The sequence below is a fragment of the Pinus tabuliformis genome, chromosome 7 (genome assembly GCF_031772625.1).
Source record: "Pinus tabuliformis cultivar Carrire ecotype Pingquan chromosome 7, CPIR1, whole genome shotgun sequence".
In the NCBI taxonomy this organism is placed as follows: Eukaryota; Viridiplantae; Streptophyta; class Pinopsida; order Pinales; family Pinaceae; genus Pinus; species Pinus tabuliformis.
Window position 1 is genome coordinate 1,903,168,315 of NC_142293.1, and position 15,555 is coordinate 1,903,183,869.

Sequence of the window (15,555 nt, forward strand, 5' to 3'; positions counted from 1 at the left end):
ATTCAGGATACCGAAACAAGTTGGTTGAGGAGGCCTGAAGCCTCAAGGTATCTAGCCGTCCAAGTATTTTGAGATTAGAATGTTTAGGTGGTTCAATCTTCTATGGGTTCAGCAGCAAAATATAGACTATGTAGCACTGACCTTACAAATACATGTTGTGTAGTTTGCTGGGAGATGCATAACGGTTAGGCATGTTATGTGGATTTGCAAACTTGCCAAAGCATTTTGGGTCTGGATTGTCGCATAGTACAGGGGTGTCTTTTTCTCTCATTCACATAGGAAAAGAATTTTTTTTGGGGATCAAATGAATGAGTTGACAAATAGTAGTGGCTGAAAAGTGATAAGATTGATTGGCAATGTGCATATTGAATATGTGCTCAGAATTATCCCACAACTAAATGTCTGTTCATCCTCAACTCTTTAGGGCCCAACGTGTGCCAAAAAGAACAATCTCAAAAGATTGCATGTCAGCAAAAAATGGCTTGACTTAAAATATAACAAGAGAATAGATATAATTGACATTGAAGCATTGAATTTAAATGGATTTTTATGTAGGGAGGATAGTGAAGATATAGTAATGTTTCAAAGCCATTGATCAAATATTGTGACGGATGGTTGAAGATAAGACCTCTATAAACCACATCTGTTGGGACATGAACAAGGCCAAGGATGCCATTTCAGTAACATATAGAGGAAAGGAAGAGTAATGCATGTGGGATCGTTGATTACAGGTAGCAACTTCAATTACAGAAGCCATTGCATCCAGTTTAGGCTTCGTCATTGCATGGAATTGATTCTAATTTTTTGGTTGATTTTGAACATTTTATTTATTATTTAGTTTAGAAATTTTATTGGAGTTGTTCTCAAGTTTTTGTCATGTGGCAAGCTGGCTCTTGCACTTTGGCTCTCCAAGTCGTTGCCAAATCTAAATCCTGTGATGTTGCTGTGGGGTTTGAATGATCTATAGTAATCTATATCTACCATAAACAATTGCAAAAAAGCAAAATCATCCTGACATCACTTGTAGTCATAGACTCTGACTATATTAGTAACTATCACATGCTAGATCACGTAATTACAGAAAACCATCTTTAAGCATCTTCAACCGAAATGTCTATAGGTCTTGTGTGAATTTTATGATAAGTGCAACAAAATATATAAGAGTTCAGTTTTGCAACAGTTAACGGAGGATTTATTCCCATTAAAACCTCTGTTAATCCCATGTTGGGATGTGGCCGTAATGCAATAATCATTCTGGTTTCAGAAACAAAATGGCTAAAAGCATGTTGAATTCAGCAAGAAAACTGATTATTATGTACATAATTTGCTATATGACCTACCTATTTACAATGCTACACATATCCTTTCTATTTATTTACATGGCTGGAACGTAATAGATCTCTGACATTTTCCATATTAGGCCTACATGCATGCATGCTGAGAACATTATTTACTGTACAAATTGTAGATACCCATCATATCACACTTTGACAGTTACAGCCAGCCAAGCAAACGATGGGGTTTTCCTGCATATATTCTCCTCTTAGTCCACATCAATAGTGCAGAGATCTGCCATAGAGAGGTCCCAAGTTCGCCTCAAGCAGTTTGATAGACATTACAAATTACAGATGCCTGAAGTATGACTCACCAAATAGTTGATGATCTCTTTAGAAATGGAATTATTTACATGCCGAACATGCGAGAGATGGTTGCAGAACTATTTCAGACCAAGTGTTTAGCCATAAAATACCAAAATGCATATATGTATACTACAAGGAAAAGGAAAACGCCCAACCTATTTACTGATTACATTCACAGTCATACAAAACTCTGTGGAGAATATAACCACTGTAAACTATAAAGAGAAATTTAAACACTGTAATTCCATGATTTGCATAAATAGATCTTAGCAAAACAAGAACAAAACAACAGAGTTTGGTCCAGAGCTAAAATGCTCAACATCCATAATAGTTTGAAGACCCTGAAGTCGACAGGGACAAGTCACTCTAGACATGGAGATGTGTTTGTTAAGATATAACTAAACATATATACAATGAAAGTATTTGTTGGCTTCTAAACATATGTACAATAAAAGGATTCTATTATGTAGAGATGTAATTGAGAATGAGTAGCTAATCATATATGCATGATGGGCCATGGCATCGGCAACACCAATTAGTGTTTATTGTGGTGCCATATTGTGTGAGCTGTTCCTGCAATTGATGGCGCATTTGCCTGTGTGCATCCCTTTCATGGATGTGAATTGTTATCTTAAGTATTTTCCTTATTTTATTTAACAACTTAATGGCTGGGCGCAAATGATAAAGTGGCATTGATTGTTGTGGCAGGATCCTTGTCTACATATCTTGTAGCGTAAGTTCTTGTTGCTGAATTTCTTCACAACACTCATACAATCTTCGTAGGTAGCATGTATTCATACCTGTTGCCATCCAAAAAGGAAACATTGTAAGTGACAATGAATATGTTTGACGATTTTGTTTGAATATTCAAAATAAATTAATGATCCCAAACGAGTATAAAATCATATGAAACTAAATGTAATAGCAAGCAAATCTATGTGAAACTTCATTATGTAGTGAGTGGTGTTTACCATGTGGGTAATTCTAGAAGACAGGTTGTACGATTGGTTAAAGTGTATTATCCTGAATAGATTTTGATGCAAGGAATGATTCCTCTTGATGTCTATGCTTAAGATATGGATTCTTGTGCATTTGTGCAATGCGGGAGAATGGGAATGCTGGATTGATGTGTATGTCTGCTAGTGACCGCACTCTTGAAATTTCAGTGAATGTTAGCCCTTGTCGTTCTCTGGTGCCGATGTCCACTGTTGCTTTGTCTAATGTCATTCCTTGTGACTTGTGTATCGTTAAAGCCCATGCCATTTGAAGTGGTATCTGATGACGTGTACCCCTTGTGATGGGAGGAATGGGTACATATGTTGGGTGTGAAATGTCCCACGGTGTTCCTCTGTATTGTCGAAAGTCAACAACCACAAAAGATGGTAATGCTGGGGGATTTGAGTCAATTGAATCAAATATTGAGATGACCTTCCCAACCACGCCATTGACAAGGCCTGCATGTACCCATAAGTTGCTGGTGAGCATAACTTTTTATTCACTGCATAAGAGCACCTTTGCAGGCAGGTGCTCATCTTCTGTTGTAGTAGGAGTTTTCTACCTTTGCTGTTCCGCAGAGCAAAGTGCTACTGGGATGTTCAATTTTTTGAGCATTTTCTTATTATGCAAGACAACTGCGTTGTTTTTTGCGAATAGGTGCATGGACTCGTCGAATGTGCATTTCTCTTCATGTGTAAGAGATGAACTTGTTCTTGACATTAGGTGTTGCCAATCTTCAAGTGTAGATATTCCATTCCTAAGATTTGCAAGTATTTGCCGGAAAGCAACCTGGGACGGGCTAGCTCCTTGTTGACGGAAAATGGTTGAAAGTGTTATGAATATGTCGAAGCTGCGGCAAAGTGCAGTGCCACGCAATGTCCCAGCGTATAAAGGAATGTCTTTTACAGGTGGTAGTTGGCCTAAATATTCGACAAGGATAATTGAACGATTACCAAATGGTGCATTCCGATGAAGAGGGAATGCCTGTCTTAGACGATCGTCAATGCAAGAAAGCATTTTTGGACCAATGAAGCTCATTTCATCAATGAGGATGTATTCTACATGACGGAGTTGCTCTTGCAGGTGTAGGAGCGGCTGGCCTTCGAGAGGATGCATTGTCTGGATAGGGATACGAAGGGCAGAGTGAATTGTGAGGGCATTTATGTTGAAAGCTATAACGATGGTTGGTGCAAGTAACAATAAAGGGTTTTTGTTGGCTGGCGAGTTTTCCACAAATGCTTGGTGCAGACATTTAATCAAATGGGATTTTCCTGTGCCAGTTGTTCCTTGTACGATGATTTTGAGTGGGGATTTTGGTGAAGGGGTTTTGAAGTGTGAAAAAACAGTGGTGAAAGCCATCAAGTGTGGAAAACCAGTGGTTTTGAAGTGCATGTTTGGTATCTCATTTTTTTATTTCAACATCGGTGAAGGTAGGTAGATTAGGTAGAAGGGAAAACATGCAATTAGGAATGATATGAAATCATATGTTATTTCAGCATCTATCATTGAGAGGAGAGAAACAAGAGTAAAAATATTTCGTTCCCTTCTTCTTCAAGTTTGTTTTGTTTGACATGTTTGAGCGATAAAATGAATAGCTTAGCAAGCAAGGGATCAATAAATAGCATGTACACAATGAACGAGAAACATATGTAGTCACTCTTGACAAATGTTGATATCTATATTATGTAAAATGTAAATGGGAAACATACATATGTTGGAATGACTGGAAGAGAGTATTTGCACTGAAAACTACAGGGTGCATCATAATAACATGGGTGTGTAATTTACAATAAGATGAGACAATTAGTTGTGTGGAAATGTTTGTTTATGTACAAACAGGCGTGGTAGATGAAGCCCTAAGAAAAAGGTCAAAGGCAGCGAATAATAGGTCGTTTTGAAGCGGACATTGCTTGAATGTCAGTGAGTGCTTCCTTGCATGCAAAGGAATATTGAATTTCTTTTGAATTGATCAGTATTGGTTGCAAGCGTTGAACACCGTTGAAGTAATCTGTTTTAATGGAAAGTGTTAGCTGGAAGCGGTGCCCTGAAATCCGGCCACAAATTTCCTGTAGATCAGTTGGTTCGATAGAAAGTAGGAATAGGTCTTTTTCCGTGATGCCCATGAGCTCGTTCCCTGCATCATTGAAAACTGTGACGTTCTGTAGATTCTCGGTGTGGTCATGTAGCTATATTTTAAGTTTGTAATGGTAGTCACATTCTGGGAAGTCACCGTTACATTTTGTACAATGCCAAAGATTGTTAGAATGCTCCACAACCTTCTTCATGCATTGTTTTCCATTGAAATCTAGTGGACATGCTAGAAAGTAGAAGTCGTCCATATGAAGAGCAGTAATTGTTGCTCGAACAGAAACCCAGATTGCTTTATCAGAGGGTTACATGCCAGCAATTTCATGAAACGTCTTTCGTGGTAGGGCATGTTTCGAAGCAACACCATAGTTTCTGCTCAAAGATGGAGAAGAAGAGCTATAGCCGGTTTCACGGAACCATGCATGTAGTTGGTGAGTTTCGTCAACTTGTGGATTTATTGTGAGAGTGCTCATTGGTATCGTCCCTATTGTGGTGCCATTAAATTCAGACACGTGACCTCCTTTGATTGCAAGAATTGGTGGGTTGTCGAAAGAGTAGAATTCAGAAAGATTTTGTCTTATATAGTCACAATGGTCTCCCCATAATGTTACATCAATGCTAAAACCTAACTTGTGCTTTAGTATGAGTGTTTTCCTTAATGTTTCACTTCCATCTTTTCGTCGAATTGTTGATGCAGGTGACGTGGAGGTAACAACACCAATGACATCCACATTTGTATTTGGAGTTGCACTTTTTAATTTTGAAAAATGACTATTTATTTTTTAATGTTATTGATTGGATCATAATTTTGAAGGGACAATATAAGTGATATGTGCATAACTAGTAGTTGAAATATTTATGCCATAATTTTTAAATATTTGTGCAATGATTTTTCATTGTTAAGCTCCATAAATAAAATCTTTAAAAATAGCTCATACATAGGTAGATAACCAATTTTCCACTATTTATTGTTCACCATATTTTAAGCATGTGTTTTCATAAAAATTGAATAAAAATAAGATAGAAATAAATATACCTATAGAGATTTACTACCTACCATTATATATGTTTTCTTCAATGCTTTAACATATAGAAGTAAAAGTGTAAATGTGCCAACTTAGTAGTCGTTACCAGGGTTGGAATTTGACGGGAAAATTTCCTTTCATGAGGTGATTTGCCTATCAAATACAGTTAAAAAATTACAAAACCCACAAAATTCTGGCTTGAAACTATGAAAACAACAGGTCTGGAACTGTGAAAAATGTCAAATTTGACAAGTCTCTTTTGAAATTCCAACCTTGGTGGTTACTACCTACCAAAAATTTATGCAAGCCCATATCCCTTAGTAAGCAATTGACTTCTCTACTTCATATATCAATTTATTTATTTAAATACATAACATCCTGCCACACTTATTTTTATTTTTATTTCTATATTTAATATATATATATATATATATATATATATATATATATATATATATATATATATATAATTACTTACTTTCTAAAAATGTATATAGTTAAAATATATTATCAATAACTTTGAGTAATATTTATATTGAATTATATTTAGCTAAAAAGTAAGTGAACTATATTTAGCCAAAAAGTAAGTGACCTAATTATTAACCAATGTTACAATAAAGTAAAATTGTTTAAAATAAATATAATGCTTTTGTTGAAATTAAATATATAGTAATTTATTTACATCCTTTACTTCGAAGTATATTTTTTTATCATTGGTTCAAATTTTAGAGTAAAGTAATCATATAGATTAAATTGAAATTTCATGAGAAGAGTTGAGAATGAGAACCAATTGCATGAATTAAAATTATACAATTAAATCTCACATAAGCTTAATAACAACATAATATAATTAGAAAAATATTTTTTCCCAGCAATATTAAAGTTAACTTAGTCTTAAACTTCGAAATATAACTATAAAATTTTCCAAAGTGAGCCTACCATTATAATTTAAATATCAAGTTTCTAATCAACGGAAATGACACTCGCTCATTGCAAGAATCCAAATCACTCATAGTAATCACCTTCTCCCTCTCATTGCTAAAGGAGACTCCAAGATCACTATCAACATGGCCAGCAAAATCATTAATGGATCTCCTCCTACTAGGCAAGCTGTGGGTTGGCAGATTGACTACCACGTTCAACATCTAGCCCACATTTTGACTCCCCAAGAAGGCATTATTTTCTCACATGTGAAGCACAAAGCCAATGTCCTCGCTGACTTTCTAGCCACCAAAGGCATCAAAGCTCATCAACTGCTAACATGTTGGTCACCTGTATAGAGAACCTCCTAGACTAGTTTCCTGAATGCTTAAGTATGGATCAATGAGACCTCTCATCCCTGGATCTGGGTGACCAGAGGGCGACCATCCTAGCCAACTGATGGTTTCTATCACATGGAGGGCATCTAGTTTCACATGAAATTTTTCTGGCCTAATTACTCCATTCATCGAATCGCCTTAGTTTGCGAGGATCACCTTGCTTGTTACCAAGTTTTTTACCCCGCCGTGACCTGACCTCCCTGCCATTCCTTCTCTAGCTGCTTGCCCTTCCACTCAGCTCCACTCTACATCGCGTTGTTATTACACCCACCTGCACCTACATTTTAATCATTAGTGATGACAAAGGGAAAGGATGTTTCCCATGGCATGGACAAGATTGAGGGAGAACCCCAACCACCCTAGACAATAATTCCATTGCCACCTTGTTTGACCATTGCATTCCAAAACATATCTATAGGAACGTCATGGCCATGGAGGAAGAGGAAATGTGCCATGGGCACTCGTCCCTCTTGGCACTCGCAACCTTCTAGCCCGACAATAGAGACAATGGGAAGACATCGAGGACAAAGCCACCCATCGAATCGTTGAGCTCTCTGTGCTCCTTTGCCACTCACCCACCTCCTTGAAGCAGTTAGCTTGTAGGGACCTGTGCATTGATTACCCTCCCAACGTTCCTTGCTTAGTTGTGTCCCTTACACAATTCCCTCCTATAAATTCATCCCCCCCTCCCAATCGCAAATCTCCCCCAGCTCTAGTTGTGCCCATTAAAACTCCGCCTGTGACCAATGCCCCCTCTTCTTGCCCCCAGACCCAGCCAGAGGAGATCAGTTCGAGGCAAGCTCATGGAGTCTCTTAAGCACATGGTGGCTCCAACTCGACTTTTGTCTAGCTACACAACAATTCACGTCACCCGCCGACATCCTGAGCAACTCCAGGTCAATTTGTTTCTTCTTTTGATCAATGTCTCAAAGAAGACCTTTTTTCTTTGGCAATTTCGAGTGCGATAGCACCATTGCAACTCAACCTAAGAGTGCTAATTTGGACACTAAGGATCTTTTTTCTCCGACTCAACGTCAAACTGTCATGTTTCATCAATCCACCTTTTATACCCTCTTTTTATCATTTGCTATACAACACATGGTTTGGGTAATCCATGAGAAGTAAAAAAAACACGTGGTTTTGAAAATCCATCCAAAGATTTACATGAGTAAAAGGAAATTTACATGTATGAAATGAATTTACAAAGAAATGTAAAAGGACAAAAAGGACATGGTTTTTTAAAACAACACATGAGTTTCAAAATCCATGGGTAGAGAAAACAAGACATGGATTTTGGAAACAACACATAGATTTGAAAATAAGATGGTTTTATAAATCATTCAAATAAATACTTTGATATTTGAATTATGAATTTCATCAAAATATTTGGAAATATTATTTAAAATATATTATTTTTTCCAAATAGTTTGTGACAAAACAAATTATTCAAAATATTATGAAAAGAAAGAACGACTGAAATAAAACTAATAGGCAGAGCAATCAAATTAAAGACGGTAGTTAGTTGATTTTGTGAAGACAGTTTCAACCTTTTTCGAGATTTCAAGGGCATGAAGATCGGTCTAAGACACCTAGCAGTAGAAGATCAGCAGATTGAGGACCTTTTTACAGATTTCTAGCATTTAGATAACCAAATCTAGATTTCACTACAAGATACTTGCAAACAATTCAATGTTTCCAGCAAATAAATTGGAGATATTATTGTATTTTTAGTTATTATTAAGATTTTATTCCAGAATTATTGTAACAGTTTAGGAGAGTTTTTATTCTATATATTGTTTCATTTGTAATACAAAAAAGGTTGGGAGTTGTACTCATAAAGACTACCATAATTGTAAAGTTGATCACTGAGATTTAGTGGCCATTTGCATTAATACAAGAAAGTTGTATTAATATTTATGTGGGGAAGTGCTTCTTACTTTCACAACTAGCCTAAAACCCTACCAAGTAAACAAAGCTAAATCTGATAGAGAGATCCCTCTCTTAATCTAGAAGGGCTAGCTTCTACACTTAAAAGTGGTTATGTGGTTACCTTTGCAATTTCTTTCACAGCCTTAAGAAATTACAAAGAGCTAACGGATGATAGAAATTGTCATTAACATGATGAAATAATTTTTGAGATGATAGAAACTGTCATTAACATGATGAAATAATTTTTTTTATTGCAAAGTGACAATATGTAACATACTTCAAAATTTGCCAATTTAAATTTCCCACTCAAATCATATGAGGAGTACACATGAAATATATTAACAATTTATTATTTTAAAAGAGAAGCTACAAATTTCAGTATACCAGCTACAACTAGAATGAAGTGACAACCTACTGAAGGAAGCTACAATTTCCTTCCCTATCACTACATTACCACGCTCAACAATTAAAGAAAGAACACAACTCTTTGGCTTATGTACAGGATAGTGACCCAAATATAACAATATACAATCAATGTTTTCTTCACCTAAACATATTCAACTTCATATCTCCTCTAGTATGTATGCCATTGTAAGTCTAGCCTTCAATGAAACAAAATAGATTATAATTGATACTTTGAACCAATTATTTAGATATGTCTTAGAACGGTCCTCACATTGTGATTTTAGTAGATCAAATTTCCCTAAGGAATATTTCCTTTGAAAATACTATTCATCTACCTCAAAAGGTAACTCTGATCGACTTTAGGAATTTTACAAGATTGACTTCAATATATACTCCAAAATTCTACAAGAATAACGTCAATATCTTCTCCAAACTTCTACAAGAATAACTTCAAGATTGTAACTACCCCATCCCACATTTACCCAATTTCACATCTAGCAAGTGTAAACATGAGATGAGTGTCACTATGATATGAGTCGACCTCCAAGTTCTAGTTATGGAGGTGGGGCCTACACACTAAAACATTTTTGACATTCCTCGGGGACTACAAACCACTCAAGAGCCAAATAACCACCTCAGATGATCAATCCCTAATATGGAACTCATTTTCACTTACCTAATAGCCCAACCGCACCCATAAGATTACATGCATGTGGTTATGAGTCTATAACCGCACTCATAAGCCTACTTCCATGCGGTTATGACCCAAAAGCTCCAATTCTAAGCATGCGATTTTGAGATTTGAGCCACTTTCCCAGGTTGTCCTCTAGACCACTCCCAAAACTCCCTGTAACTTTCTAGAATGCAATCGAAGATAATGACAAAGCCAATCAATCAAAACTCAAGCAAGAAGTTGACACAGAGATTTCTAATGCATAACAGACATTTCGACAAACATATGGTAAATGTGTGTGCTACATGTCATGAATGGATATGTGATCATAAAGTAATAGTCTTCATCTAAGAATCACCAAGAAGGCTCTATGCCCTCTCTAGCTAGTTGCAATAGCACTTTTTAGTCCATGCATTCATTTAATAACTTATCAAAGCCTCACAAGAGTCATAGATATAATACATGATATAACCAGATACATAACTAAGAAATAACTAGAATAGAAACCATGGAAAACCAATCGTCATATCAACATGACAACCAACACAAGTTGTCATAGATTACAAAAGGAAAATAACTCTTATTAACATATGAAAATTCCAACCAAGTTAGGGAATTTTACGTACCACCAAACCAAATATTGGGTTGAACCAAATCTATCTTTTAGCCAGTCACCGTGACGGCATATTCCAAGCATGAATATGGGATTGTAAGAGTTGATCCAAAAAAAACCAACTAGGGATTCCAAAGGCCAAACCACCTCAGCCCTCAATGATTCCACCTCTACAGTCTTGGAATCACTAACACCAATCGAGCAGTCCCTATCCAAGCTGTCTAACGCTCTAGAAACTAGTAACGTGATCCACAACGTTCCAAGGCTCGAGAGCGTTTGCTCCAATTGCGAATCAAGGGACTAATAACTCAGGCCATAAGGTTTGAAAGCGTTTTTCCCAAACTATAAGATGCGTGAACTAGTAACGCAACCCAAGATGCTACAAAGCTCTAGAGCATTTTTTCCAACCCACAATCATAGGGAACCTGAGAATCAATCAAAAAACAAGTAGGAGACCCCCAACACCTTGGCTCTCTCTGAAATGACAAGGCAAAGGTGAAACCACTGTTAAACCAGACAAATCTCCACGCAAATGACATCACATAACTAGAGAATGACATGCAACATGCATCCGTAATCCAACAGGGAAATCACATATTCAACATGTTACCTACAAAATATCCGTGCTGTAACTGGTAATCCAACCTTTCCTTCCACTGCCCACTAATTCCTTCCTTGTCCTTTGCTTGCTTCCCCCAAATCCAATTGAATACTAGAGCACTCTAAGCATGCTCTATGAATGCTCTAAGCGTGCAAGAGTGTAAGAGAGAGAGAGAGAGAGAGAGAGAGAGAACAAGAGCTCCACCTAAAACTGTCAAAAAGCTAGCAATTAATTTTATGAAGCCTTTTATCATTGAGTCCCATATTTTCTTTATTTTTCTTCTTATTTCTCGCTCATGCATGTCTTTGTCTCTTCCTCTCCCTTTTCTCTTACTTTCCTTTATTTTCATAATTAAATGTCAATTATTGTCTCTTTTGCTTTGTCAAGGCCTTTGTCAATTCCATAGCTATATTTCCATAACCATAAGTAAACCATAAGTGAGGTACACTATAATGTTTTCCCCACCATTCAACTTGGAATACATGTTGCATCACCTTGGTCTTATTTTATTTACATGAAAAATCAATAAGGAATTGCTACAAAGATATAATCCAAACTTCTACAAAAATACAGCAAAAATAACTTCAAAAACTGTGCCAAAAGCTTTTCCAGAAATAACCTAGAATCCAAACTTCTACAAAAATGATGGGCAAAAAAAATTCCCAAAATTGTGCCAAAAGTTCTTCCATAAACAACCTTCCCAATCTAGCATGTCTTCACTTTTGGTTCATAAAATATGAACCCAAAAACACTTTGGTTCTTAATTTGTTTCAACAAATCCAAATTTTCCTTGAGTGAATTTCTAAAATTCCTCCTCCTTATTTCTATATAGAGTGGATTCTGCTTTTATAACTATCTAGTCAAATTAATTCAAATTTCATAAGAAAATATTGAGAATGAAATCCAATAATATAGATTAAACCATCCCACATATGATTGACGCAGAGCTAAATTTCTAAATATAATGCATTAACTTTCTAACCACAAACGTTTTCTACCATTTTTATAAAACAAAGATTTTTACGAAGTGAGATTCAAATATATAAATTAAACCATCTACATATGATGACCAGAACCTAAACTTTTGAATATAATCCTTTGACTTTCCCAAAAAGAAACAGACAAACAGTAAGTGCAGTGCCAAGGATTGCATTACAATATCCTGATTGACAAAAATTCGAGTTCAGATACAAGTATTAGAAAAAACGTGTCGTGTATCACCAAATTTAATGTATTTGCTATCATATTGACAAGTCAGTATCAGGCTCTAAGAGGAAATGGATTATAATGGGCAACCTTGGATTTTCTAATATGAATCCGAACAAATCTACTACAAAAGAAGGAACGTCCAGTGCCAGTGCCAGTGCCGAGTCCAGCTCCATAATAGAAGAGGTAATAAAAAATATTAAACTGGTGAAATTACCTAAGAGCAACCCAACCAATTTATTGCTTGGGTTGTACACATCATGCATCAAAAGATCATATCCTAGGCTTTAGCCCACTGCTGCTAATTACGCGAACTCTTCCACCTTTTCCTTTTTCATAAAACCTGTCAGCAGCTCCTCCAGATAAAGAACCTCCTCGATCTTCACTATTCATAAAATCACTTCTTCCACTCCTATAAAAATAGCCACCACGTCCTCTCGTCCCATCATTTCTGAATCCTTCTCTGAAAGGACGTTTCTCCCTGATAAATGGTTGACGGCCACCAATTAGAGTAGGGGTTGCCTCAATTGCAGCTTGGACTGAAGTTGCTACCTCAAATTCAACAAAAGCATAACTGCCTTCATCTCCTTGCCTACTCCTGACTTGAACCCCAGAAGGCTTAATTGCCCCAAACTGCTTCAACTCATCCTCTACTTGACGAGTGGTAATATTCACAGGCAAGTTATCGATAAAAATAGCGCACCCACTTTCTTCTCTGGTTCTTTTTTCTGTCATATTGACAGTACTAGAACTTAAGGGTTCAGTTGCAGAAGATGCCTTTGGCTGACTGGAAGTGGAATAAGTTGCTTGACTGTGAGCAGAACTTGGTACAACCCTAGCTTTCTCTGTCCTATTGACAGTAGTAGAACTTGAGGGTTTATTTGCAGAAGATCTGTTTGGTTGACTGGAAGTGGAATTAGTTGTCTGACTCTGAGCAGAACTTGGTACAACCCTAGCAGTATCTGTCATATGGACAGCACTAGAAATTAAGGGTTCATTTACAGAGGATGCCTTTGACTGACTAGAAGTGGAATTAAATGATTGACTTTGAGCAGAACTTGATGCAACCTTAGCATTATCTGTCATATTGACAGCACTAGAATTTAAGGGTTCATTTGCAGAAGATGCCTTTGAGTGACTGGAAGTGGAATTAGATGCTTGACTGTGAGCAGAACTTGGTACAACCCTAGCTCTATCTGTCATATTAACAGTACTAGAACTTAAGGGTTCATTTGCAGAAGATGCCTTTGGCTGACTGGAAGTGGAACTAGTTGCCTGCCTTTGAGCAGCACTTGGTAAAACCCTAGAATTATCTGTCATATTGGCAGCACTAGAAATTAAGGGTTCATTTGTAGAAGATGCCTTTGGCTGACTGGAAGTGGAATTAGTCGCTTGGCTTTGAGCAGAACTTGATACAACCCTAGCAGTAGCTATCCCAAGAGATAGTTTCTCAACTGCAACAGTGGATGACGCTGCATTTTCTATAGCCATTGAGGCATGATACTTTTCTGGTGCATGTTGGACTAAAACTGGAGTTCCTTGAGCAGGGGCAGATGGCCCTTCATTGTTAACATGTTCAATTGCTGACACTTTTTGGCCTGTTGAGCCCTCTGGGACTTCCCTAGATTTTTGTTGCATGTGTACCTTCTCAAGAACAGGAGCAGTCTCCTCCACCACTGTTGTGGGTTGCTTAATCACACTATTCAGATCTTGAGCTACTGCTTCAGACTTGAAAACTGGCTGTGAGGCAATATCAGATCTGGCTGCATGTTGCTCTACAATGCAACCATTTATCAACACAAAATTTTTCTTTGGCTGATCTGAGTTTTCACCCTCGTACCTAAAGATATCATTCAAAACGAAGTATCCATTTTCCTGAGGAGCCAAGAAAAAGGATTGAGTGAAGGGGGTTGTTTTATTGTTTTTAAAGGTAACTAACCCACTTACCAGAACGAATACTCCATTGTTGTAAGATGGCTGCGAGTCAACTGTCTTGATCTCGACCTTTACGGCACCGTAGTCTAGAGACGTTAAATGCTGGTTCACCACAGCGGTTCCTTTGAGGATATGATCATTTGGGGCTGGGCGACTAAGCATGCTACAATCCTTGTAAAATTTGTATAGCAATTCAGGACGCAGAACAAGAACCTTGTAATAATCGTTCACAAAGGCAAGCCCAGTAATACGAGCATTAGGAACCACAGGAGCCATGACTATGCCTTCCTGTTGTTGGACAGACATTTCCACTCGGAGGCAATTAATGAAGAATAAACTGAATTCGTTTAAGTCGCGGAATGGAGAAGAAAGACCAATAATGCCCACCTCGCGTTCCCTCTTCTTTTCAGTAGTCCGTCCTGGGCAGTCTGGGCCGCTGCTCGTAGCGCATATTGAAATATGCAAATTACACGAATGAATTATGCAAATTTAACGTTTAAACCACGTTAGATTTATAGGCAGCGCGTTGTCTAACCCTCAGGCTACATCTTTTTATAGATTTTCGCCGAAATCCCAGCCCCAAAAAGATATTTTAATGGCCGTATTTCTCGGCAGCTCTCCACACGCAATGTTGTTGGTCAGGTTAGAAACTGGTTTTATCTCGATTTCCCGAATATTCGGTAATGGGATGGACTGATTTTTTTGAATATTTGGTAATTTATTTATTTATTTTTTTTTTTTTTTTTTTTTTTTTTTGTCTATGTCCATCCATTGCCTAATCGAAATATTTGGGATGGGATGAATATTTGCTCATTTTTTATCGTGCTCATGTCCATCTCATTGCCGAATCTGAATATTCGGCAATGGGAAGGTCCGATTTCCCAAATATTTGGTAATTTTTGACCCCGCCCATGTCGGTCTCATTGCCGAATATTTGGGGAATGGGCAATCGCACCCATCTCCATCTCATTATCAAATATTTGGTAATTTTTGACCCCGCCCATGTCCGTCTCATTGCCGAATATTTGGGGAATGGGCAATCGCGCCCATCTCCATCTCATTATCAAATATTTGGGGAATGGGCAATTGACATAACCTAAGGGGTGGCAAACTCTCCTTTTATGC

General features: G+C 37.3%; 3 protein-coding genes across 3 annotated transcripts; all 3 read right to left on the reverse strand.

Annotated features, from left to right (window-relative positions):
* Positions 1-2,648: 2,648 nt before the first annotated feature.
* On the reverse strand, positions 2,649-3,125 carry LOC149256077 (uncharacterized). Its single transcript, XM_089455199.1, has one exon. The coding sequence runs from the start codon at positions 3,123-3,125 to the stop codon at positions 2,649-2,651; it is 477 nt and encodes a 158-aa protein (XP_089311325.1).
* A 69-nt stretch (positions 3,126-3,194) lies between these two features.
* LOC149256078 (uncharacterized) lies at positions 3,195-3,752 on the reverse strand. The gene has a single exon (XM_089455200.1). It carries the CDS (start codon positions 3,750-3,752, stop codon positions 3,195-3,197), a length of 558 nt encoding a protein of 185 aa, XP_089311326.1.
* Positions 3,753-12,768: 9,016 nt separating this feature from the next.
* Positions 12,769-14,821, reverse strand: LOC149256079 (uncharacterized). Its single transcript, XM_089455201.1, has one exon. It carries the CDS (start codon positions 14,734-14,736, stop codon positions 12,769-12,771), a length of 1,968 nt encoding a protein of 655 aa, XP_089311327.1. The 5' UTR covers positions 14,737-14,821.
* Positions 14,822-15,555: the final 734 nt, after the last annotated feature.

Bases quoted from the DNA above. Each gene is read 5' to 3' on its own strand.
- LOC149256078 (XM_089455200.1), bottom strand. From the start codon at position 3,752: ATGCATCCTCTCGAAGGCCAGCCGCTCCTACACCTGCAAGAGCAACTC.
- LOC149256079 (XM_089455201.1), bottom strand. From the start codon at position 14,736: ATGTCTGTCCAACAACAGGAAGGCATAGTCATGGCTCCTGTGGTTCCT.
- LOC149256077 (XM_089455199.1), bottom strand. From the start codon at position 3,125: ATGCTCACCAGCAACTTATGGGTACATGCAGGCCTTGTCAATGGCGTG.